This window comes from Lepisma saccharinum, chromosome 1, assembly GCF_977018435.1.
Source record: "Lepisma saccharinum chromosome 1, izLepSacc3.1, whole genome shotgun sequence".
Classification (NCBI taxonomy): Eukaryota; Metazoa; Arthropoda; class Insecta; order Zygentoma; family Lepismatidae; genus Lepisma; species Lepisma saccharinum.
In genome coordinates this window covers 67,262,983-67,290,308 of record NC_139229.1, presented here as the reverse complement: position 1 = coordinate 67,290,308, position 27,326 = coordinate 67,262,983, and the positions used below count along the sequence as shown (strand labels likewise).

Here is a 27,326-nt window from a genome sequence, read left to right as displayed (position 1 = left end):
TCTCTTCGCCGGCTATCACCAACAATCGGTCCACGAGTTTCCTAACGTCGTCCACCCAAACGAATTCTTTGGGTAACGTGTTGTAGCGTTTGACGCCGCTGCCTGTTTTGACCTGGTTCCAAATCGGTTTGATGAGATTCCTGTACTTCTCGCCGCTGCTCGATTTCACCCTATTCTGCGTGGCGTCGTTGTTCTGGTACAAGGCATCCGTCATGATCAGAATTTCCTTGTAACTTTGGTAATCTTCGTCGGTGTAATCTTTCGGCTGCTTTTTGGCGACGAGTTCCCACAGTCCCACCGTACCCGGATACCTGTTCCAACTATCCTTGTCGCCTAAATTGACTTTAATGTCGTTGCCTTCGAAGGTCACCTTCGATTTCCCAATCTTCCACACCACACCGCCGCCTTCGCTGGTTTCCATGCTGGGATACAATCCGAACACTTCATCCTTGTCGAATTTCCCCGTACTCAGGTAGTCTCGTGCCAAAGGTCCCAACTCGATTTTATCCGAAGACGACGACGTGCTACCTATGGCTCGACGTCGTGCCGGTGCATCCTTCAGTTCGAACGGTGTCGAAGGAATGCTCGAAATAGGCGTGGGTACGGCGTAACTTTTAGCTGCGAGCGGTACGAGTTCGTTGATCAAATTTTTATTTTGTTCCGTGACACTTTTAATTTCTTTACCTAGACTGCTGATGGCATCGATCACGGGTTGATCCTGACGTTTCTTCTCTTCGTAGAATCCGCGATTCTCGGATTTCCAACCTTTGAAGCGTTTCGCGAGGTAATCGCGAAGCTTGAGATTTTCGTCCTCGATTTTTCGTTTCGTCATGACGTTATTTATATACGTCGTTTCTCACAACGTTGCAACGTTTAGAAAGTCGTTGATTTTGTTTCTGTATTTTCCGTCGTTGGGTTTCCTCGTCATGTCGATCGTCGCGAATCCGAAATCGTCACTGTTCCAGCAAGTAGAGCAGCAGCGTTCCGAAAATTGATTGTAGTTCATGTCTCCGCCTACGTAGTCATCGTACGCATGCTTGAGGTTGGTGTGATCTTGACGAAACAAACATATGAAATTAGCGTTGTCGCGCACTAACTGTTTTGGAATTTTGGAAAACGTTTGAGCTAGGTAAAAACAATCCATTCCTTTGTGACGACCTTGCGTGAAAAAGTTGCGAATTTCATTTTGATTTTCCAGGATGGCGTCGTCGAACACGACGACTGAATTTTCACGACAATCGTCGAGTGGTTTTATTTCCGAGGCGAACGTTGCAATGTCCAGACCATCGTACAGTTTCATCAGTTGCTGGTATTTGGATTGCTCCAAACTTTTCGAGAACACGTACAGGTGCCTGTTCTTCCAATCTAACCAATTCGGTGCGAGGAGAAAATTGTCCACGAGCAGTGTCGTTTTCCCACACCCCGATGGACCTACGATCAGACAGCGGATGCTGTCGGGAAGCAACTTGCCGTTCTTTTTCTTCGTTTGACTTTCTGGATCCGGTAGACGCTTCACCACGTTCCACGTACTCACAAGATCACTTCGTCCGCGTCGATCCAACTCTTTTCCGGAAGTCCCAACCATTTGACAAACAGTTTGTCACCTTTCCTACGCAATACTTTCTCGATGAGGTACGTGTCGGGGTGTTTCGTTTTAGAGAGTTCCTCTTCGTAAAATCTCCCTTTCAAAATCTCGCCGCTACTATCTTTTATTATATACGTGTGTCGGTTTCCAGGTAAAACTCGAACCACCGTAAAGAGTTCCGTGCTCCAATTTTTTGTGAATCCCTTCTCGAAGGTGCGTTTGAATTTGCTGATCCTCACCCGGTCTCCAATTTTGTATTTAGCTTTTTTTGTCGTGGGCGTGTACTTTGGGCAGTAAACGGTAGAAATTAAACGCTGCTCGTCGGACTTGGTAACGTCGGCTGGCTTCATACCTATCGTTCTGTGTACCGTATCATTATAGGTGTCGACGAGTTCCGGCAGGATGTCGACCCATTTGTAATTTCCCCGAAGCGTGAATCGTTTCCACATGTGTGTTTTCAAGGTTCGATTGAATCTTTCCACGATGCTGGCTTTGATGTGACTGAAGGTCGAATAATGTCGAATCTTGTGTTTTTGAATAAACTTTTGGAATACGGCGTTGTAAAATTCTTTACCGTTGTCCGTTTGCAGAAACCGTGGTCGTCTACCGCCGCTTTCGCGAAAAATTAATTTGAATGCTTCCGCGACGCACGTTCCCGTTTTCGCCTTCAAAGGTAGAGCCCATGCGAATTTCGAAAACGTGTCTATGACGGTGAGAAGGTACTTGTTGCCCTTGTTCAATTTATGCACGTTTTTCAAATTGCCGCTACTCATCTCCACGAGGTCACTTTGCCAGAGGTCGTCGATGCCCTTGGTTACCACAGCCAAACGTTCGTAGTTACGGCGCGCAGGTTTATGCAATTCTTCGACGATGGCTTGCCTAGACATTTTTTTTTAGAGATTACGTTTCAAGAGAAGCACCAGCGTGATGGGATTCAAAGAGGGTGGCACTTCGCTCGTGTTTTGAATGATCAGCTTATCGCCGGCACTCACGTCGAAAACGGTGAGATCTTCGTCTTCGTGTATTTCATATATGTTGCGCGTTTCGTTCCAACGTGCCAGAGGAATGTTTCCTGCTTTCTGGACACCACGATTCGATATCAAAGTCATGGTGGGAACGCTAGCTTTTCTACCGTGAGACCAGTACGAAAATTCGTTTATCTGAATCGTGCCATCGAGGAGAAACTTGTAGTACGGATGATAAGGATGCAACATGTACAGTTTGTTACCTTCGACGAACGTGGAGATTCTCTGTTGATTGGGTACGCTGTTGATTTCGATGGCTTGCAGAGAATGCAGTTTGGCGAATTTAGTGTCGACGCCGAGCAGATTACTGTGAACTTGTCCGAGTTTATTTTCGATGGGCAGCAAATGCTCGACTATGGCATCCGTTACGGTAGAAAACGACGGTTTGATTTTCACTTCCACGTTCAACTGCTTGTAGTTTTCGTTGAGTTCTTGCAACTTGGCACCGAAAGAGGCCAGCGTCGATTCCTGCGTGGATTCCAGCACTCCAACTTGATCTCTGACGTTGACGACGATGTTCTGAAGGTTCTCGACTTGATTCAATTTCGAGCTCTTCTCGGTAAGATCGTTCACGATGCTTCGCATCTCTGTAAACTGCGCGTGAAGGTCGGCGACGCTCTGCGAAGTGGGCAGCGTCGACACCAGCGAACTGATTTCGTCTCGAATCTGTTCCACGTTCGCCGTTTCCGTTTCTAGTCGTTTCAGCATTCGAGATATGTTCCTTTTCAAAACGTGCAATTCTTTGGAGGTGGGGAGATTGGCCACTTTACTCTCGAGATCGCTCAATGAACTTTTGATGTCGCTCGAATCGGATAGTGCCGTCACCGCCGTTTTCAATTTTTCCAAATCTTCGCTCGAAGGTACGCTCGTCCGTAACGATTCCAAGTCACCCTGTATGTTGTCGAGTACGTGATGAAAATGAGCGAGATTCGTTTCGACGTTCAAATTTTCTAAATATTCGATCTTCTGCTGAACCGTGCTTAACGTGTCTTGAATGCTCGTCAACGCTCTCGCTTCAGCGTGAATATTTTTAATTTCTTCGTTGATCAATTCCAAGGACGCCTGAAGCGTGGCGATGGTGGTTTGAATGTGTTCGAAATCTTGATACGCCTCCAATTGAATTTTTATGTTCGCGACGCTTTTACCGATGACCTGCAGTTCGTCCGACGATGGTAGGTTCGTCATTGTATCTTCCAAAGTCTGCAACTTGGATTTAATTTCTTCCAACGTGCTGGTGAATTCTTCTTGTAATTTGGAAACGACGACGTGCAAGCGTTCTGCGTCTATATCGTTCACGACGGTTTGAAGTTCAGAGAAATTCTTTTCTATTGCGGAAGTTCGTTCTTCGATTTCGAGTTTCAGTTTTTCCAAATCTTCATTTTTCGATTGAAATTGCTGCAATTTGGCCAAATCATTTTGAAGCGAATCCACGCTCAACTGTATATTTTGAACGCTGTCGTAAGAAGGTACGTCTACATAATTTTTTATGAGCGTTTTCAGTTCGGAATCGATTTTCAGAATGGGGTCGAGACATTGCGTTTGGAGCGTGGCGATTTCCGACTCTAAACTTTTGTTTAAGGTCTCCTGCAAAGCGATCAAATCGGTCCTCAACTTCTTAACTCGAATGTCCAACATGAGAATCTCTTCTGCGTGGTCTACACGCTTGGTGTTGCCGAAAATGTCGTTAGGCATTTTTGGTTAACGGTTATTTATAATAGGATAGACGATTCGTAATTCTACAAAAAGAGGAATGAGTTTGTCGTAATCTCCGAGAAGTTCCACGTACAGGTAATCTCCTGCAGAAACATCGTACGTAATGTTAGAAAGCATCTTGTCGTGCTTGATTCGAAAAATATTCTTGCCGGTAGAAATTTTGATTTCGCCTGCGTTTTCCGGATTCACGGTGATTTGAAGTTTCCCGTCGATCGGAATTTCGTAGAAATGTAAATTGTTATTAAAAACATAAAACATCTTGCCCACATCGTCATTCAGTTTCGTCCAAATGCTGTTGAGATGAACAATCAGTAAACCATTGAGTTTAGATAATACGGAAGGTAAGAGGTTATTAGAATTTGGTGGTGCAGTCTCCATTTTGATCTGTTTGCGGAAGCCAAAAAGATTCATTGTCTTTGTTAGTTATTTAAGAATACGGTCAAAGTTTTTTTGTAATGACACGCAAAGTTTTTTTTTGTTTGCGTGCGTCACAATACAGGCACGCGCGCGCACGTGTGTGTGTGCGACACATTGTTCCCGAAAGAGGTTTACAAAAGTCACGATATATAAACATTTGGTCCCACAGTTGGAAAATTACGATAAGTTGCATTCAAAAGTTTCAAAATATCATATAGTAGAATTTTTGTAGAGTGGGTAGGCAACACCGACGAGCCTCAAATAATAATTCAAGACTCGTCGGTGTTACCAATTCCTATTTGTAGGTTAGCTTAGCCAGTGAAAGATCATATAGTGGAATTTTCTTCGGATGGGTTGGCAAAACCCAAACCTCAAAAAAGAAACATCCAATAAAATTGCCAAATATAAACAAAAGGCAATAGACCCCCCCCTCATAAAAGGCTACAGTAAACCCACAGTGTCGCCAACACTAGGCCCCCCAACAGTATTGCCAGACATAAAAAATACATGGACTCCTCAGGTCCTTTGATGAAAATTTACAGTGAAAAAAACCCAGTAGGTTAACAACACTGTCAAAAAATCTACGGTAGTGTTGCCAGATGTAAACAGAGGGCAATAGACCCCCCCCCTCATAAAAGGCTACAGTGCCCCCCACAGTGTTGTCAACTCTGCCCTCAAAATATACATCATAAAAAGCTACAACAAGCGCCACAACCTTGGTGATTTTTTCGGGTAAGGAGTTGGCAACACTGCTCATGCCTTACAAGAAAAATCCATTAAGGCGATCGAGCTCCAAATGATGGTTCGAGCTCCAAATGATGGCCCAGTACCGGGCCACTAGGTCTACTATTGATACTCTGTTCATATATATTAACTCTGGTTTCCTGTAGGTTTCTATAGCAATTACGATCGCGTTTTGTTTAACAAAGTTGTGATATAAGAACATTTTCTATGTAGAAATGGGGCGAAGAGGAAAGGAAAGTTCATTTGAACAACGTCAGTTAGTGATATGGCACCACGCTAAGGGTAAAACTTACCGTGCAATTGCCTCAATGTTGAAAATGAAAAAAAGTACAGTTGCAGATATTATTAAGCGATTTAAAGATGAAGACAGGATCGAGTCCCACGGCCATACAGGGAGACCAAGAATTTTTTTCCCCAGAGAAGAGACAGTAATCGTGAGGAAAATTAAAAAAACAAACAAAGATGAGTGCTCCAATGGTGTGTGCTGAGGTAGCTGAGGAGTGTGGAAAGCATAGTCATCCTGAAACTATACGAAGAGTGGTCAGAAGGGCAAACTATCATGGCCCTGTAGCTAGGAGAAAGCCATTTGTAAGTAAGCCAAACAGGACAAAAAGACTGGTGTTCGCAAAGGAACACTTAGGAAAGGATCAGACATGGTGGAATCGGGTAATTTTCACTGACGAGAGTAAATTCAATATTTGTGAGTCAGATGGGAGGGTAACAGTGTGGCGTAAACCAAATGAGGAGCTCCGAGGGAAAAATTTGCAAGCAACAGTGAAGCACGGGGGTGGTCACGTAATGGTTTGGAGCTGCATGTCGGCCCAAGGCGTTGGTAAATTGGCTTTCATCGAACAGACAATGGACAGGTACCGTTACCTTGACATTCTGAAGTCAAATCTAAAGACTAGTGCTGAAATGATAGGCATTATTTGTAACTTTATGTTTTATCAAGATAATGACCCGAAGCACACTTCCCGCGTAGTGCAAGAATGGTTATTGTACAGTCTGAGAAAAAAATACCTGGGCCACGGGACGTAGAATTTCGTAACGTCTTAAAGCCTGTTGTTTATGCAACCCAAATAACAAAATATTCGCTTAAGTTTGCCTGGTGATTCTGACTTCTCGGGAAGGATTGAGCTTTGATAGCATGAGTCACATGACTCGTGCCCCAGCCACAACAAACAGCTGGGTGCTACGATGCCTCCAGAAGAAAATTTCAGGAACTGGTTTCTTGACAAGAGCTACTCGTAAGGAAATACTATTCTATCAAGTGATATTAGAGTCATTGTCAAGAAGGTTCGCTGAAATGATGGTTCTCATCACAGACCACATGCCACACGTTAATTGTTTAAGTCTAGTTCATGCACTGGACCTACAGATTAAAATGGGATTCGAACCAAAGCCTCTCTACTTGGTATTGAATTCGGAAGCCTTTCATTACATGGCGAAGACGTTACTACTACGACATCAGAGAGGCAATGGAACCCCTTGAGAAAGAGATAAGCGAAAATTGCTACCTGACAAACCATATTTGCCCGTAAATTTTAAATATAAGACAATATTTTGTACTGACAGTTTCGAACCGTGGGAGAGGCATATATTTTTTTGTACCATCGTCCATTTCACGAGTTTATAATTCTTCCTCACCGACACGAGTAACGCGAGTGGTAGAAGAAAAGCGAAGTAAAATAACTGAAACAGAAATAAAAGGAAAAAGCGAAATAAATTTTATTCATAATATTCTGCAGTCACTTGAGTTGTATTCACGGGATGCTATCTTTAAAGAAAGCCGTGGTCTCTTCCTTGTCTTTTTCGCTTTCTTTGTGCTCTTGCTTCCCCCGTCACGATTGGTCTAAAACTAATTAATGCGACGTTAATTAAACAATCCAAACAACGAAACAATGCACAATCAACTGCACAAGACAACATTCCAAATGTTTTCGAATCGGAAAACAATTGAGATGCTGTAAAATGACTTAAGATGCAGTAATAAAGTGGGAATTCGGTACCGTATAGAATTAAATCGGTAGAGATGTTCGATTTGATTGGATGTTTGTTATTTAGATTTGCTATTCTTTCACTTTTGGCAAATAGCGACGATGAAGATGAGTGATGCTATGATGAAATTGATGAAGGGACACTTACCAAGGACACCCACGCCCAAGTCGAGATTCTAACCAGGGACCCATGGCATCGTAGCGCGCTGTGCTAACCACTCCTCCATGGAGTGGACATTATAGCATATTTTGTGTGCTCAATTGGGATCAATCAATGGAATGAATAGGCATATTATATGATTAATAAATTCATATCATAATACCACGTCATATTATTCGGCACGAAGTAACATCAGAGACATTCAATCTTGCATTTTTGCCTTTCAACTAATTCTTTGAATTCAGGTTAATCACAACAATAAGATAAATTATGAAGAAAATGATAGTGAATGTGGGATATTGACAGTTATTACGAATTTCCTGAGAGAAACAACATTAAGCAGGCTCGGTGGTCAAGCTCATTAAGTGATTGACATTCGATATCGTCGCCAAAGTTCCCGGTTTTGAGTACCGTCCTTGTCGGGGGTGTTTGACTATTTCGTCATCAATTTCGTGTAATGGTCACTCGTCCTTATCGTCGCGATCATCGAACAGGGAATAAAAATTATAAAAATAAATACGATGGAAGAGTACTTATTTCATCTCTCACGAAATCTCCTACAAAACCGGAATATATAAAATACATGTATATTCATTCACATACATTTTCGATTTCTATATTTAACTAGTCGAGACCGAGAACGGGAGAGCAATTTTCAATTCGACAAACCGAGAGGCGGAGAAACTGTCAAGTCTCGTTTCTTCTTGGCACCTCCGTAATCGAGTTGTTCTGTTTGTCATTGGCTTTGTATTGGCAATTATTGTCATTATTCTTCCCCTGCAGGTAAACCATAACGATGAATTATGATGAAATGAAGCAGATAAAAGGGCAAGAACAAGAAAGTCATGCCTGTTCGGGACTCCAACCCAGAACCTTATGTAACGAGATTTGAAATTCTGGAGAAGGCGTCCGTGTTTCGCTTGGTTTTCTCTTTCCTCTACTTCTCTTATATTATCATACATGTATAATAAAAATGGATCTCATACGATATGTTGCGATTCATAATTGTGCTGGTTAGATGCTACAGATGTGAACTCCAACCTGCAATATATTATTCCCTTTTGTTTCGTATCTGGTTGAACATGAAATTTTCTTACACTGTGACAATTTCTTTCTTAGTTTTGGTTTGGTGCACAGATATGCTAATCTGGACTCGACCTTCAGTTTAAAGTGGGATACTAACCACTATGTGCATCCATCGTGTATCAAACCCGGGATCCACTGATTACAAGGCGACGACGTTATCACTACTCCATCGAGGAGGCCCCATGACAAAATGTTATTCACTCGATCTCTACCATAATTTATTTTCAGCATTTACATTTTCGTTTTCTTCTTCTTTTTACCTTTTGTTAACTACTCTTATACAACTCTTTTTGCGTCTTCGAATTTCTTCTTGTTTCAGGAAAAAATAATACATGCAGGCTGTATAAAAATCCCCCGTTCAAATAGATAAAACGTTCACTCTCGAGAACTAATTTACATGTCTATCACTAACGTAACCATTAGGAAACTATTGAAATGTTAACTGATATAACTGCAGATGAAACAATACTTACAGCCACTAACGAAATATCTATTCTTGTGTAGCCTCACAGACAACAAGTATCTGGTGAGTCATTCACTCTTGCTGACTACGGGTGAAGGTCACTGAAGTAAAGGATGGTGGCAAGTAAGCAGGTGTCTGCTCCATTAAAGACGAGGTCACGTGTTCCAGTTATCAATGGCGTACGAAATAAGGAGGAACACAGCTATCTGACGTATGATTTGGTCCCGTCATTGCACTAGAACACTTTATCGTCGTGGCCTTGAAGTTCCCTCGGGGCACTCCTACGTAAAGGTTTCTCAGCTAGAAGGATATCTTCCCCATTGAGTGGAGGAAAAGTGGGTGCGTATAGAGGTCCTTCAACTTTCGTATTCTTTTTCATTTCAGAACCCGTGCTGTATCGTCGACTTAATCCAATCTATCCGATGTAGGTTTTAGGTTCTGTTTCTGTTCGGTTATTTCACGTTGTCTTCCTGCTTATGTTATTCGCGACGAAGGTTCTGGATTCGATAATCTGGACAATAACGGGATTGTGTTGGTTGCTTGATTTGGTGTCTTAAGTCCACTTTATGTCCTGTTAGGCTAATCGTGAATGGACCTACAGTTTAAAGGGGGATCCGAACCAATGTTCCTCCACCGAGTATCGAACCCGGGATCCCTTAATTACAAGGCGCCCACGATCCCACTCCGCCATCGGGGATTGTGTTCGCAACGAATGAATCAAATTTGAGTGATATGATATGCAACCATTGGAAGACTATTGAAAGAAAAGCAATGGGAACCTGCCAGTTTTTCTACTGCAGACAGGAAACCATAAACATGGAAGAGAAGCTTATATTCTATGAAACCTGACGCTATGTGCTCGAATACTGGCTAAATATAATCTATAGAGGCATAGCAACGTTAAACAACCTCTTATATGATACATATAGGTTTCAAAAGGTCAAAATACAAAGATTGTGTGCGTCTCACTGATGGCGTAGTGGTAAGGCCTTATAATCAAGGGGTCTCGGGTACGATACCAGGTGATCGCACATAGTGGTTCGGATCCTACTTTAAACTGTATGCAGTTCAGATTAGTCTATCTGTGCCGGTGACTCAGTCGGTAATGCGTCTGACTACGATGCTATAGGCCCCGGGTTCGATCCCCGGCCGGTTCAAGCCCGGGAACTTTTCTAACGTTGGAAGCGGCCCCGGCACCCACCAAGCGTCGAATGACATGGGTACCTGGGGGAAACCCTGGGGGTAAAGGCGGTCAGGGGCGTGATGCTGATCACATCACCCCCACTCACGAACGAATCAAGTGTGGGCGTTACCCCCACACCCCCTATACGCCTTCATGGCATAGCGCTAAGCACAGGTGAGAACTTTACCTTAAATTTTTTTGCATAAAGTGGACTTACAACAAAATTTAAACTTACGATAAAGATTATGATAAGGTATTAAATAATTGGCTCTAACACATTTTTTTATTTTTTACCAATGACATTGTTAACTAATATTCTTAATTTCAGTTTCAAGATGAAATCGGCTACGAAATAAAAGGAGTGGGTTCATATTTCTGTTACGAAATTCCACTTTTGTAGTAGACCTGTGCCACACTAAGATGTGACAAAATAAACAAATCTGAGACACTTTCAAAGTATTAAATTGCTATCTACGTATTTGGGAACAATCTTTCAATATAATACTTTTTTTGGACGCGTCAAATCATAGTATTTAATTCCTGTTTTAGCAGCTTTAAGAAACCTGATTTGGGGGGGGGGGGTTACAAATGCCCTTTCTGCTCCCGTCAAGTTACGCCTATGACAAACAGGAATTCAAAGTAAAAGACTGTCCCGACTAAATCGGGAGACACGTCTGATAGATTTACAATTGGGAAAATCATAATGAAGCGTGTAGTTGAAAACAACCTATTTTCATATATTGCATGCAGCTCTACTTTTTCTGCAATGTGGATCAAGAACTGGGGACGTGGAGAAGCACAACACTCCACGTAACCAATAGTCACGTGACCCTCTTTGCTTTCCTGTCATGTTGACCTTCGCGTGGAACACATTTCTCGGTGTTAAGACAGGCAAAATCACCCGATCATCGAAGGCTGCAATATGTGTTGCCTACCCTCCTGCATTACTTGCTCCTATTAAAGCCTTATGGGGAAGAACTTTTTTCCATGACTGTACAACTGGCCATCCTCCACCGCAGTCTCCAGACTTGAACGTCATTGAGCACCTCTGGTGTAAGTTGGAGAAAGAAGTGAGGAAAACACCTATAAGGAAAGACTTCAACATGAATGGGCCAACATATCGCCAGTGTACACCAGAAAATTAGTAGAAAGTATGCCAAATCGTTTATCCGAGGTGTTAAAAATGAAAGGGATGCCTACCAGATACTGACATTTCTGTTCCTTGATTTTGAAGCGTGTTTTCCTGTTTCTCCTTCCATGTGTCCGAATAATTTTGTTTAACCCACAAAAAATGTTTGTTTTGTTTTATGAAAATATTCTACTAATATAGTATATTAAACATAATTGAAGATAATTAACAGTGTGCTCATATTGTGTTTTGTTTGTTAAATAAATATTAAACATTTATCATCGTATTATATCACGACTACGTCAGTAAATATTCAGAAATCTTATCTGTCCGAATAATTATGTGACTCACCGTATGTTTCAAATACAAATGTTTTCACACAGAAAGCATTTTGTTACTTAGCTATGTTAATATGAACTACAAATGTATTAAATTTTTAAAACTGTTTCATATGAACTGCTTTTTATTTGTTGTCTTTGTGAAGCTTCAATGTTCGTAACTTTGATTATTAAATCAGTGATAATGTTTATTGTGTTATAATTTATTAACATTCTTCACGATTTCTTTAACAGAATGTAAAACACAGTATAAGGAAATATTCCAAATGTTTATTTCCCAAGTGAACGTTAAAATGGAAATATTAATCTGCTTTTTATTTTTCAATGAAACTCTTAAGTTATTGTCACAGATCTTACTAACGACAATGAAAAGATTCAATTTGTTTATTATCTTTCGTTCAATAAAGTCAATTGGATCGAAATTACAATGTGACAAATGATTTAGGTTTAGTCTTTATCACAGAAATGTAACATTGCCCTTGTACCAATTTCTTTCGCTTTTGCTGCAAGAATATAGAAATTAAGGTTTTGTATTGAGATTGTATAGCTACACAGAATATCTGCATTAATTGGTTGATTAATTTTGGGTAAACTTAAAGACAATTTAATTGATTAGGTAACTTGGAAAGTTTACGGTCAACCTAACATGTTTTTTTGTTTTATTTAATCAATTGATTTTACATACAAAAGTTCATACAAAAGCGGTTACGAGTTTTACTGTAGCTGACCAATATTCCCGATAATATTTTTCAAAGATATACAATGTTTAAATTTTTCCGTCAGGAAGTTTCTAACGGTTTTCAACTCTTTCTTTGTGCTATGGTAGGAATTTTTGTGGTGGCCATAGTGACTTCCTGAATGAAAGTTTTGGTGCAAATATTCAATATTATAAATTTTTCTTCTAACTATATTCGTCGAGAGGGTAAATGTCGAAATTTAACTTCATAAGAAAAATAAATATACCTTAATTATCTACGGTAAAATGACGACAACGTGTTTAGAGCGTTAAGACGATCGCCTCCAGATGATGACGTCTTGACTGAGCGCTGTGGCCTGAACCTCAAGATGGTCTTGCTCCAACGGCCTGCTCAAAAACACATTTCCTGCTCATCTTACTTGAACATGGAGGGGAGAGATAGAGTGGAACTCCACTCAGCCATGAAAAGTGCTGTTTGAACTGTGAAATTATGCCAAACGATACCCAATTGTGCTAGAACATTATTATTATTTTATTACTATTACTACATTACCATGGGCGTCCGGAAGGGGAGGCAAGGGGGGCCGTGCCCGCCCAGGAAAATGAAAGTCAACCAAAAATTATATATTTTTCACATATAATTTCATTTCAGCTGCAATAATGTGTGTTAATTATTGCTTGAATATGGTAAAAAAAAAAAAGGTAAAGTGCTCCCCTGTGCATAGCACCACGCCATGAAGGCGTATAGGGGGTGGGGGTAACGCCCCACACTTTCTTGATACGGTCGTGCGTGGGGGTGATGTGATCAGCATCACGTCCCTGACCGCCTTTAACCCCCAGGGTTTCCCCCAGGCACCCATGTCATTCGACGCTGGGTGGGCACCGGGGCCGCTTCCATCATTAGAAAAGTTCCCGGAATTGAACCGGCCGGGACCTTTAGCATGGTAGTCAGACTCGTTACCGACTGAGCCACCGCATGAATATGATACATTGAAATTTAAGCAATGTTTTTTGAGGGAACAACACTATTATTGGAGAAAATGTGCCTTGTTTGCACCCCTGGAAAAAAAATAAAATACCTTCCTTGCCCCTGCCTGAAAAAAATCCTGCGGATGTCCATGTACATTACTATTTTTAGATGGTTGTATTTTATCCCACCCGAAAATCTATTTCTATTTTAGTTATTTTACGTCGCTTTTGTGCCTCTACGGGTAAGTTCGACAATATGGATGAATGAAAAACTGATGAAATGGATGAAGTGACACAAACACATTGAAACGCCCTTGCCTTACTAAGTAGAAACACTGACTTCTTAGCGTGGGCAAATTATTATATACATGTATGTGTGTGTGTGTGTGTGTGTGTGTCTATTATATATTAAATGCAGCAACATAGAGGCAGCATAACTGACGAATAAAGCACGTGAATGTTAATAACAAGAAATTTGCTAGAGAACGAAGCGGCATAGTTCAATTACAAAGGAAATAATGCACCCCCTCTTGGAACTTGAAAAAATCTGCAGACATCCCCTTGCCCCCCCCCCCCAGTGCGCACGCCTATGCCGCCCCCGAGAAGGTCGTTCATCCGCTACTATTAGATCATCGGATTTTGTAGCAGATCTTCTGGTTTCCCAAGAAACAATCTCCCGATTTTTTTAAGTCTGACCTGGCAACACTGCCTCGAGCACCGATAACGGCAGGGAAGATGCGCCAACGCTTTTGAGGGAAGGTTTTTTTCCTTGTGGTCGAGCTATATAGATGTTATGGAGTTCATGGTGAAGCGAATTCTGATGGGAAAATGTTCAAATTTTCACCACCAGGTGGAAATGTGGCGCTGAGATCTGGTGCATAGTGAACATCATCGTCGTGCTACCATTGATCACGCTGTCTTACTACTTCAAAGGATCATTTACAATGACAGCAAAGATATTGTACACTGCTGTACTGACAAACTAAAAATAAAGTTATGCATGTCCGACTTCTAGCTGTTATTTCAGCGCCACATTTTTTTCCTGGTGGTGAAAATTTGAACAAATTTTCTTTCCATCAGCATTCGATCCTCCATAGTCTCTCCATAGCCTCTATACCACGATTCACTTCAATACTTTATAATAATATAATCGCGATAACGAAAACGATGGGCGCATTCCTAAAGTCTCTCGAGCTTAACGCGTTAAACGAGCTATGGCCATTGACCATTCCATAAGTCCTAGCGTGAAGCTGGTTAAGTCGATTTTCGTGAGATGCGTGAAGTTTGTTCTCCCACGAAACGCACGGGCCGTGCTGGGAGAATGGTTTGGTCAGTGAAAAGAGTCTGCTGCTTGCAGACAACGTACGCGCATTATGTATTCACACTTCACTAGTTCGCAAAATACAATATAATATGAACAGAATGATACGAAGCAACATGCATAAGATTAGTGTCCTAAAAATCTGATTAAAATTAATAACAATGCCCGCAGTAGAGTTTATTTCTGCCAGAAGGACATGCCTTTCGCTGGACGCCATGTGAAAAATTTCTATAAACAAAACACTGCGATTGACGACGCTTTCGCCTAGAGCGTTCCTGAAATCGGTAAATAACTGGTTTCACCAGGTTCACGTGACCAGTTATATTCGTTGAATTTGTTCGTATCTTTAAGACTTAAAGAATACACCAAATGTTGAAGCAGTTCCAGGATTACAGGTGGTTAGGGTCCACAGTCCCTGCCTCCATCAGGAAGAAAGTGCCTTGAAAGGGGCCGCAAACGAAACAAATATATATTTCTGCATGGGGGTCGCACATAGCCAAATGGTTAGCACTCTCGCTTTTGGTGCAAGCAGTCCTGATTTCGATTCCTTGTGGGTGACCCCAGAATCTCAGTGTGGTCCAAGCATCATGAGGACAATTGCACCTTGGGAAAGGTGAAGTGGTGGAGCCTGGTCTCGAAAGCCAGAAAGAAGAGGCGATGGAGGACTCAATGCACTGACCAAGATTCACCAAATGAAAAGACATGTGGCAGGCCTTGGCCTTCAGAGGGCTGTTGCACCATGGAGTTTAGATGTGTGCGTTTTCACACAAGTAATTGTGTGTATCAGCTATCTGCAAAGAAGGGGCCCCAGGACATTCTTGTCCTGACCTCCACGCATATATCAATCCAGTCCTGCATTGAAGAGGCGAATATTCTTAACATGGAAACAAAAAATTAATTGAACAAAATCTCAATTACATTGCATGCAAGTGAATAAGGCGAACCAATACTTTTGTTTTACCCCCACTTTGGATATTTATTACAGTATCTTCTTGGACATCCAGAAGGGGCCCACGCCTCCACCCCCCAAGAAGATGAATGTAAACCTAAAATTATTTATTTCACACATAATTTCATTTCGGAGTAATCTGTGTTAATTATTACGACTTTGCAGGAACATAACTTAAAACTGAAGTAATATTTTTTTAATTTCTTTTTACAGGGCTGCATTATTATGAGAGAGACCTACATTCATATGCATACAAGCCTCCATCAGATGATGACTTTTTAAAAAAGCTTCATGTAGTTTCAGTAGTAGCTATATTAACCAGTGTTCTTGACTCTTGCTGAACTTCAGAAACTTCACGTTGATAGTATTAAGCTTATAAGATAAACTGTTCGGTCATGGTACACCTAACATTCATTGCATTTAAATAAGTTGCATGTTTCTTTGCTCCATAGATTTTGCATCTTCAATAACTCTGAATGACGAGAACTGTACTTGGTCCATTAATAACAGAAGAAAGTTTTTTAAAAAAATAATGAAATTAAAACTTTGTTCGTGCACCCTAGACACACCACCAGGGCTTCAAGGCTAAAATATTGCTTAACTCTCTCATACAAAGAATTACCTGCTTGTCATTTGAACTTTCTAAGAGAAAAAACATTTTTTTCAATTGCATAAAAATTTAATGTTCCAAAAATCTTGCATAATAATGACAATATACAATAGGCACATTCCAGGCATCAATGATATAACTTTTAAACTCATCTGTGGTTTTATTTTGCTTCTCAGCTATGATTGAATGAAAAGTAATGTTTTACTGCGTAAGGCATTATCTAGAATTTAAATGTTACATCTTCGATGCCAATGTAAAGATACTGTTTGATTCTGGGTACAGTCAGTACATGTACTCTTGATCCATTTTGCGTTATTTCGCAGCAGCAAACCTGCGAGTCACCTGTATACACATAACCTTGTTAACTAAGATGGCAAGTATTAAAACTCAAAACTAGAGATGAGACAGATTAATTGGTACTCTATCATTTGATATAGGCAGATTGGTGGATCGGTAATTTGATCACTTACCTCCCAAAAATTAATGTGTGTGTGTGTAAGTGCCACACCGATGGCGTAGTGGTAACATAATTAAACTTATAATCAAGGTATCCCGGATTTGTTTCTCGGTGGAGGCACATGGCGGTTCGGATTCTACTTTAAACTGTAGGAAGTGTATGTGACAAAACACGAAGTGATCATCCACCGGTTTAACTCCTGTCGCAGTGGGGGATGTGCGTACACGCCTGAAACAATCTCCAACAAATAGCCTGAGGAAACTTCAAATAAATATTAGTTTTTCGTGTAATTTGTATGCACCAGTTTTATGTACTACTAAAGCAGAGATGTTGAAATAACAGTACTAAAGCAAATTGAGAAATTACCTGGTTTACTTTGCAAGATTTTCACTACCAAATTACGAAAGTTTCTTGCACGTACCAACCCGGGACCCTTTAAAATCAAGAAATACGATTTACGAGTAGTACACATCAAGAGTTACTATTCAGGTTCGTTGATAAATGCATGAATATGTTGTTACATTTTCAAAAATAACTTTAAAGGTTATGATTTTTATATTTTAAAAACGTTGTGAAGAAATGGGAGGATATTGAAGACCCGGCTTTGCTTTTGATTGGAAGCAAAACCGAATACTTTAGGAGGAAGGGATTAGGAAGGAATGTTTAATTGTTCGTCTATGAAAGTCTTTTAGTTCTGCCTTGGCCAGCATATTGAGTTTTTCATAAAAATTAAATAGATGATCGTGGGCTGAAACTAGCACGGTGGATATTTTACCCCGACGACAGCAACGAGAGTGAAATAGACAAAGTAACCAATACACTGAAAAAGTCTACATTAAATCCAAATGCCAAAGAGTTTGTTTATAATCCTAATGCAAAACCATTTACCCCTGTAAGTATTACCTTTAGTACGGTAAAGTAACATGCTAAGATAACAGACATACTTTACTTCACAATAATACATTTCCGCGAGCAAAACATCAACTGAAAGCGTTCACAAACAACAAAATCATGTGACAAAACACGAAGTGATCATCCAGCGGTTTAACTCCTGTCGCAGTGGGGGATGTGCGTACACGCCTGAAACAATCTCCAACAAATAGCCTGAGGAAACTTCCGTGTCACGTACCGAATCGAAATTCAAATATATCAAGACGACTGTCACCTCCGATGACATTTCGTACTCGTTTCCTAGCAACAATTCCAATAAACCTCCCTCGCCTGATGCTTCCCAAAGCAATCATTTCCTAACAAGAACAAAACACAGTGAAGAATTAACACCCATTGATAAAAATTAAATTCATTAAAAAGAATTGACAAAATAAAACACATGTAAAAACTATTATCACTGTCGCTAGTTAAACCACTTGGCCTTGATCCACATATTCCAGGAACAGAGTATAGATAGGTAAGAATGTTTACCACACACAATGGAAAGCGAATGTGGAAGTTAATGTAGCGCCATCAGACGGTTGGACGGCAACTTTCTCAAATAATTGTACACAACTTTACATAATTTATGCACAAGTAGGCTAATCGGGACTGGACCTAGAGTTTAAAGTGGAATCCGAACCACTATGTGTTCCAGCGGACACCCTGTATTTTATTCACTTTTCTACATATTTTTGTTAAATATTACGCATGTATATATTAGATAGGGAGTTATTTATATTTCCCTTTTTCTTAATATGCCACTGTATTGTTCCACACTATATATTTGGTCATTTTCTGTATTTTTATTATATAAAAAGTCATAAAATACGCCGCAAGTAAACAGTACACTGGACGTTCCAAGTCTAATTCAATTGCTTCCGTCTTCTACAAAACCGCGTCAACATTAGCTGAAGACTAGCAACAACTAAAAAGGAAATATATCCATACTTCCCCAAAGGGACCTATTTCACCTTACCTCAAGATATGCGGTATACGAGTCATTCATTCATTCCATGTCAAATCACGCAGGAGTTGACCCTCATAGTCACCGATTTTGATGATATTTGGTACTCAGCTTTGCTTTGCTTCAGAACCGATACCTGTGAAAGGATTTTGCTGAAATATGATTATTACGAATTATATGAGGGTTGTTCAAAATGTCATTTTTGAGCAATATGCTCTTTTCAATTAAGTATATCTCGGGAACGAATGAAGATACAGAAGCGTTCTTGAGCTCGTTGTAAAGACGAAAGACGGTTGCATATTAGGAGATGATGAAATGTTGAAACTTAGTAAAATTTGGACATTCTGTTCAAATGTTCAAATTTCAAGTTTGAACAGCTCAAAACACTCCCCAAATCGATTTTTCTCATTTTTGGATATTTTTAACTACCATCCTTCCTCTTCATACTGAGAAAGTTTTATCGAGGTGTTTTTTTATGTAAGGGAGAAAAATGAGATTGAAATTTGTCCTGCATCAGCAATGAACTGAGCTGCAGCGTCCCTATGATGAGACTTTTCATTTGTGTCGCGCTAAAGGATATATATATATACTTATTGTTCAGGGACAGATGATATTCCACTTGATAATTGGCTTCATTTTGTGCTGTTATTGCTAATTTATACGTTACCGTTTCCATATTTTTAGCCGCCGCCCCCCGTGGCAGAGTGGTTATCACATCGCGCTGCGATGCTAGGGGTCCCAGGCACGAATCCTGGCTTGGTCATGGACGTTTGTGATGTCTATTCATGCGCGTGCACTACGGTACAGCAAGGCCAGCAGTGGTCGCACACAGCATAACTGTTAAAAATTAATTCTTTAGCTTTTGGTTTCTCATTATTTCTTCCGGGTTGCATCAACAGATTATCATGCAAGCCTTCAAGGTTCGTCCTCTTCCGATATGGGGCCATCAACACCCTCTCGCGGCGTGTTTACAAAACATCTGCATACTATCACCCTGGCCATCCTGTAGCCTGAGTATAATGCCACCAGGAGTCCGAGAAATGCCCCGGCGACCTTGAGGGGTCCAATGGGAGGGCGGTTGTGTTGGGGCAAATTTTGTTTTAGACCCGTAAGCGATGGAAGAAAGCCAAGAGTGCCATCCGTTCAGCTGCTGATGTCCTCAGTGTTGCGAACTGCACAATTAAGTGTCCAAGTGTACTGTATACTGTCAGCGATGTAGCATATCCACCAAGCTAGTTAAAATTTATATTTATAAATAAACTATAAAGTTTCAAAACACAAAAATATGATAGCTGACATATTCTATGTGAAGATAAACGTTTCAGAGCGTTCGGTCTATTAAGAGAGCCAACATGTCCATGGACACATCCGCCAAATAGAGTTGGTAAAACTCGCTGGCCGCGGTCACACTTTTTTCAAGCGCTTTGCGAGGTGAAAAGTTACGGTTTTTCGGGCGGGTGAATTTCTATTTGTTTGCTTCAAAAACTTTAGTGTTTGCATTGTTTACTATTTACTACGGAAAGAACTACGTGGTGCCAAAATGGATTTGTGAATATTGCAATGTGTGAAAATCTTGAAAATTGTTTCAATCATCCGCGATCGTCTGTTGCATTAAATACGTTTGACAACAGACTAACTGAAATTCGAAAAAAATGAACAACTGCGCCAGGACATTCATCTTTCCTCTTAGAGACGTTTTGGCAGGGACGTCGGAACTTATTTTGGAGCGAGGGGACAGGTTTTCAAATCTGTCAACCAGTTTTTACAATCATCCCCCACATGTAGGATATATGAGGGGGTATCAAAAAGTTCGTGCAATCTCCTGGAAGGAAACAAACTAGAAAACCCCTCGGATATGTGTATTGTACAATGGCCCTTCTAGGTTAAGCACACACATTTTTGTCTGGTTTGGATGTCTATTGCTATCCTTTTTTTACACGTGAATAAAGGAAGGTGTCATGATTGACAAAATTGAGGCACGGAGCACCATCAAATTCCTGCATCTCCAGGGGAAAGCAGCCAAGCAAATTCACGATGAGATGAAAGCAGTGTACGGGGAAGAAAGCCCATCCTATGAGATGGTTTCCAACTGGAAACGGCAGTATCAAACCTGTGACATGCTAATTTCCGATGCCCCTAGGACAGGGAGACCGTCCTTAACAAATGATTCCACATTGATGGAGAAAGTGGAGAAGATGATAATGGAAGACAGGAGGATTACCATTGAAAGTGTGATGGCTGTAATCGGTGTTAGTTATGGGTCCATCTGGAATATCATCCATCACCAGCTGCACCTTTATCAAGTGTCGGCACGGTGGATGCCACGATTGCTCACTCCTTTCCAGAATAGGACTAGAGAGGAAGCAGCACTAGAGTTGTTAGGTCGCTGTGAGCTGGATGAAGAGGATTTTTTCAGCAGACTGGTTACAATGGGCGAAAGCTGGATCTATCTTTATGACCCAGAAACAAAGGAGATGAGCAAGCAGTGGAAACGCAGCTCCTCGCCAGCAAAGGTCAGCCACTAAGGTGATGCTGTCAGTTTTCTGGGACTGTGAGGGAGACATCCTGACGGACTACCTGCCGCAGGGTCACACAATCACAAGTGACTATTATTGTGATCTCCTAGCTCGGTTACGTGAAGAATTGAAGGTGAAAAGATGAGGAAAGCTCCTAAAAGGAGTGCTGCTATTGGCAGACAATGCACCAGCCCATTCTGCCCATGCATCAATTTCGAAAACAGTTCAATTAGGATACGAAATTCTGCCCCACACTCCATATTCCCCAGATCTTGCACCGAGTGACTTCTTCCTCTTTCCAGAAATGAAGCATCCGCGAAAAAGGACACCACTTTGACACGAGGGACGATGTCATTTCTGAGGTGGAACAGTGGATTCAGGCCCAAAATGCAATGTTCTATAAAAACGGCTTATGCAAGGTAAAAGACCGTTGGCAGAAATGTATCACCGAGCATGGTGACTATGTAAAGAAGGCCTAATACCACCATGATTTCGTACTTGTCCAAAGTTGTTTCCTTCCAGGTGATTGCACAAACTTCTTGATACCCCCTCGTATATATACATATAAGTAATTATTATTATTAAATAGCTTATTTTATTTTATTGTTTTATATATATATATAATATAAATAATAAATATATACTTAGTGAATATATGAATATCCACCCATAGTGACAAAGCCTCATAAGAGATAAGAGAAGGCCCAGAGACCTCTATTACGGAATATTTTATTAGTTACAATTCCACTAAACGGTGCTTAATACATGAAAACTGAAATTTTAGGTCTTACGATAATTACCGCAAATTGCCACCCCTTCCTGGTACTCTATCTTTGCATGCAGTGAAGCATGATGGTATTGAGGCATTCCTGCAATGATTAGTAACATAACTGAAAACGTGCAAACGTATTGGGAAAATCCAGGATTCTCAAGCTTTCTGATCAGTGTTAAAAACAAAGTTGCCTGTGGCCTTGTTCTCATTTACCATTTCATCATTTTATATAGTATAATTATTAGTATAATTTTAACAAAAATGTTGCATGCTAAAGAAGAATTACATGAATGAAAGAGTTAAAAGGAAATAATTTAATGATAGATTTAGTTTATTTTACTTCACTTTTCTACCATTTTTGGCTGATCGCGAAGGCAATCGATGAGTTTAGGGCAATATGGTATCTTTTATATGGTATTATTTTTCATATTTCAACATATAAAACATTTCTGATTCTAAAATGGCATAACAAAACGATTCTTTCACTTTTTACTGATATTTTCAAATCCCAGACTGCTATTCAGAGATTAAGATTAAGAAATGAAACTATCAGTAATTTTAAGAGCATTTCTAGTCTAAAGTTTTGCAACGAAGGCTTTCATGGTTGGAGAGGGCCGAGGTGTCAAATATGGGGCATGTCACCACGCTACGCTAACAGCTAAAAGTAAATATTTTGATCTGTAATTATTGTAGCAGCTAGGTACTTGGTATTGCATTTGAATGAAATCAGTCTGAGTTTTACATGTCTTTTCAGATTAAATTAGATGTTTCAGATTTGAGAGAACCACCTAAGACTGAAGGCGATCCCCCCATTACTCCCTAAACCCCAGAAGTCTAAAATATCGATCATGCCTCGACCTTGCCACCTAAAACTAACCTCCCAACGTAAAAAAAAATTATCCGTGAACATAAGAACGAACGGTGTTACCTCTCTCTGAGGTCTAAAACTAAGCCATCAGCCCTAAACATGACATTTAAAATAAAACAGTACTTTTAATAAATCTAAATGGCCAAGAAATAAAAGTTTTTCCCTTCCCACGAGAGGAGGTGGTTCATACAATACAAAGTTTGCAGCGTTAAAGCCTGAAAGGGCAGAAAACTGATGGTGTATCGGAATGATACTTGTCTGTCTCTAGTCTCGTCTTTAATGTCCTTTCACACAGAAAATATAAATTAGTAAAGAAAACGTAAAGAGAGAAGTAAAACTTACCACTCTCTTGATTCTATATCAGGCGACTAATTGCAGTGCACTTTCTGCAAATGATTTAAATGTACATTAACTATATATGCATAGTTATATCACTTGGTGTGGAAGGAAATCTAAACTCATCACTACAATTTGCAGAGTAAATGGCGAAACATGCCTTCTGCAGTTATTCTACTCTGAACAATTTAGACCAAGTCTAAATTTGGAAAGGGAAGGGGAAATTAGCCTAGGCTTGAATTTCCAACCACTTACAAGGTGCACTTTTTCTCATGGCCGATGACCTTTTTGACAGCAAGGGGGCTCTAAAGAGAGCTCGTGTTCGGAAAGTGCACCGGATGATTTAAAGTTAAGCTGTCCTCTGTGTTCCTCCCCGGTTATATGCGAGCGCACTTGTAGGTACAAAACCTGGCAGGCTTCAAAGCAAAACTGAAAACAGAAGCAGCGAATTCCTACTTTCTATGGGGATACTTGACTTGCAGAGACCTGACTGTGATGTCACGTGCTTCTTGTTGTTAACGGAAACTTGAGTGCACATTCACAAATCTAGTGCAAAAATATTTTTCCAAATATTCTTCACAACAAATAAGTTGTATATGTATTCTCATTTATTTAGGGCATGACCAGGGCGCAGGGGGAGCAAAAAGACAATCTTGCCCCTCCTCTGTGGCTTCTTAACATCAGACAATACTGAAAGCACTTGTGGGTAGAGGCGGAACAACCAAGGGAGGAACTTTCACTTCTTGGCCATTTGGATTTATTAAAAGTTTACTGTTTGTTTTAAACGTCATGTTCAGGGCTGATGGCTTAGTTTTAGACCTCAGAAAGAAGTAACACCTTTCATTATTTTCACATGTGATTTTGTTTTTTAACCTGTGCTAATAGCACCGTGCCATGTAGGCACATTTAAGGGATGTGGGGGTACGGCTCACACATTTTCGATCTCGGACATTTTGGAGATGATGTGATCAGCACCATACTCCAGCCGCATTTACCCCCAGGTACCCATTCATTTTAGACTGGGTGAGCCCGGGAGATGCTTTTTGTGAGGATAATGCCGGAAAAATTCTGACCTTTACCCCCACACCCCCTATACGCCTTCATGGCATGGTGCTATGCACAGGGGAACACTTTACCTTTACCTTTTTTTACCTTTTAGATCACCCACCATGGAAATCGAACCCGAGTCCACTCGTGGCACTAGACCACCGCGTTGTCTCGAATTTTTTCCCACCTTCACATTTTTACCTGGAAGTCTCAAGCTCCACCAGCCCCCTGGTTCGAAGCCCTTGCATCCATGGAATGTAGTTGCAGATGGAAAAGAAGAGATTTAAAATTAGGCTTCTCTCTGCCCCTAATAGTTCTCAATAGTTTCACTATTACGTAAGTCTATTACACTATTGATAATATCTAGATAACAGTGAAAGCAAACTACACGAAAATTCACGTCAATGCTCTAGAAAGAATTCTAAGCTGATGTAATTTTTCAGATTTTGGAATATAAAGGAGGTTTTTCGAATGGAGAAGAAAATTTGAAAAAAGTCACCCTTAACGGCTGTTCCAGTTGAGCCTTAAGGAGGTCAATGAACTATTGATGCTCTTCAAGGAGCATTTGAAATTCTATATCAGATCAGCAGAATATCAGTTATCGGTATTGGTAAATTTGATATCCGTACTTTAACAGTATCAGCAAAAAATTCATATCAGCTCTCCACTAATCAAAATCTAATTGTATTACAAAAAAAGTAAATAAAATTCACAAGCTTTAAATATGGATAATTTATTAGTGCATAATACATAGTGGTAACAGCATTACAAGAATCAAGAAAAAATTATCATTTTGTCAGACAGTGTTCATATGGAAGCACTATTCACAGATCATTGGTTGTAAAAATAGAAGAAATATAAAGTCTCACTTTTTCATTACAAAAACTTGTTTGGATCACAATTAGATTGAAGTTTCTCTTCATGGAATTCATGTTTCTTTTTGCAGTTCTCTCACACTTTGTCACTACCAATAATCATTTCCTCTTAAAAATTTTGGTTGTATTGACTACTACAGTGACCCATGCACACATGGACATACACACACACATACAAATATAAACTGGAGATGGAAAACTAGAGCAGTCCTCTCATTTTTAAAATAACTGAATACACTCTTCATGGCAAATCACTCTGTAATATAATACTACATCAGCTCACTATGATGATAATTTTGTAGAAAACGTGGACCATTGCCAATCCTGAGCAGTTCACTAGATAACATTACGCCTATTAAATTAATCTACGTGACTCACAAGCACATAACAGTAACAAACTATTCAAAACTGTTTCTCAAAATCATTTAAATCACAGCAGTTTTATATCATCTTATGTATGATACAATATTATTCAATGTACAATGTTTTTCACAAGTATCCTACAGATATTCACAAACTTTGTAACAAAATAATTGAATTTATTCTTTGAACTTGTGAAACTACTGGCAAAAGGATTTCTGTGTACGATTCAGTCATTGATCATCTGTTCCATGGTACTTTCAGACTTAGTGTTGATGTAGAAAAGATATTTCACTGAAAAGTAAGTAAACTGAATAAGTATGTTTGCATAATAAAATACATATACTAAAGGCACAGATATGCTTCCTTATAATGCATGCTTGGCCAGGACCTGTACACACAAGTGTATCCAATTAGAGGGAAATAAACAGCTACATACTGGAAGAGACAAGTCACAATATACATCAAATGTGTTTCAGAGGCAATATATTCCAATGTAGTAGCACTGGCAGTGAAAATTCAACACAGGTAAAACCAGCAGAACTGAAAAATTCGGCAAAACCAGAGCTGGCTAGGTAGCTTAGATGGTATAGCAATGCAGGAGATCTGGGTTTGAGTCCTGGTCATGCCTTCACTTTTCGTTGAAAAATTTCACACACGTAGGATTCAAAAAAGAATGTAAAGAACAATAGTCATACTTTATTTTCTCAGACACTTATCATAAACCTGTTACCCTGTGAAAGGTGGCATAGGGGGACATATTTGTGATCTTTGACATTAGAAATATTAAAGGTGGTACGCTAACATTACAGTGTACGTCAGATATGATGTTTTGTTAGTTGCCATTTTACCTACATAAAGTAGGGCTGAACCGATAACAATAACTATGTAAATATTCTTAGTGAATCTTGCGGAAAGCAATACCAATGATTGAAAATCACGATTGATTGATTGGTTTTATTTTACTTCGCTTTCTGCCACTTTTGACTAATTGTGAAGATGAGTATAAGTGATGATATAATGAAATTAATAAAGAGACTCTCACACAGAACACTCATGCCCTGGCTGGGATATAAACCCAGGACCCCTGGCATTGTAGTGTGCTGTGTTAACCACTCCGTCACAGAGGTCAGCTAGAGGTCAGCTATTGTAACAATTAAAATTGTTGAAAATATTGAGTAATATCAGTGTGTAATATTGCATTCCAATTATAAGCATCAAGTTATCAGAGTTTTGGTTCAAATTATTCAAGAATTACACCAGAATATTAAAATGTGATCAAATACAGTACAATATTGAGGCATAATAAATGGAAGCTTCAAATCTTGCATGACATCCAGGATATTAAACTCTGTTAAAGTGTTGCACAGCAATTTTGTGGATGCCACAAAAGACCAAAATGCCAGAAATACATCAGCCGATATCTGTGAAAATAAACTAACTAATACTTCTGATACTAGTACCAGCAGTAGTACCGGCTGATACCGATATATCTGCATTGTCTCAGCACTAATATTAAGTAATGATGTTGATGACACATTATTTTTAAAAACAAATATGAAGTTGTAAAGGTAGGTATAACAACTCAAAGAATATGTCAAACCAATATATTAATCCAGCACTTACCTAAATTCCCCTAACATTATGTGTACTCTCTGGGTGGTGTGTGGGTCAATTTCCTTCTAAAAAAAATGAACTTTATAAGTAAATAGATACTAAATTAACAATAGTAGAACAACAATTACACTTTGTAAATGTAAGGTTCAAAAGAACAGCTACAATAATTAAAGGGCGCATGAAATACGGTGGAAC

At 39.9% G+C, this 27,326-nt stretch overlaps 2 protein-coding genes across 3 annotated transcripts in view; one reads left to right on the top strand and one right to left on the bottom strand.

Moving 5' to 3' along the window:
* Positions 1 to 20,698: 20,698 nt before the first annotated feature.
* On the top strand, positions 20,699 to 21,265 carry LOC145983687 (protein GVQW3-like). The gene has a single exon (XM_083116745.1). It carries the CDS (start codon positions 20,699 to 20,701, stop codon positions 21,263 to 21,265), a length of 567 nt encoding a protein of 188 aa, XP_082972871.1.
* Positions 21,266 to 24,996: 3,731 nt separating this feature from the next.
* Positions 24,997 to 27,326, bottom strand: part of LOC146004303 (bifunctional arginine demethylase and lysyl-hydroxylase JMJD6-like) — a 28,381-nt gene continuing 26,051 nt past the window's right edge. The window contains exons 8-9 of one of the 2 annotated variants that reach the window (XM_083143077.1): positions 27,141 to 27,196; positions 24,997 to 25,808 (exon numbers count right to left, since the gene is read on the bottom strand). In XM_083143077.1, coding sequence (XP_082999203.1) covers positions 27,157 to 27,196 — 40 coding nt within the window. In that variant the 3' untranslated portion in view covers positions 24,997 to 25,808; positions 27,141 to 27,156. The remainder of the gene's footprint in view (positions 25,809 to 27,140; positions 27,197 to 27,326) is intronic. The other variant, XM_083143161.1, reaches the window with a different exon arrangement.

What these genes read in the sequence shown, in the direction of transcription:
- LOC145983687 (XM_083116745.1), top strand. Translation starts at nt 20,699, where the DNA reads ATGATTGACAAAATTGAGGCACGGAGCACCATCAAATTCCTGCATCTC.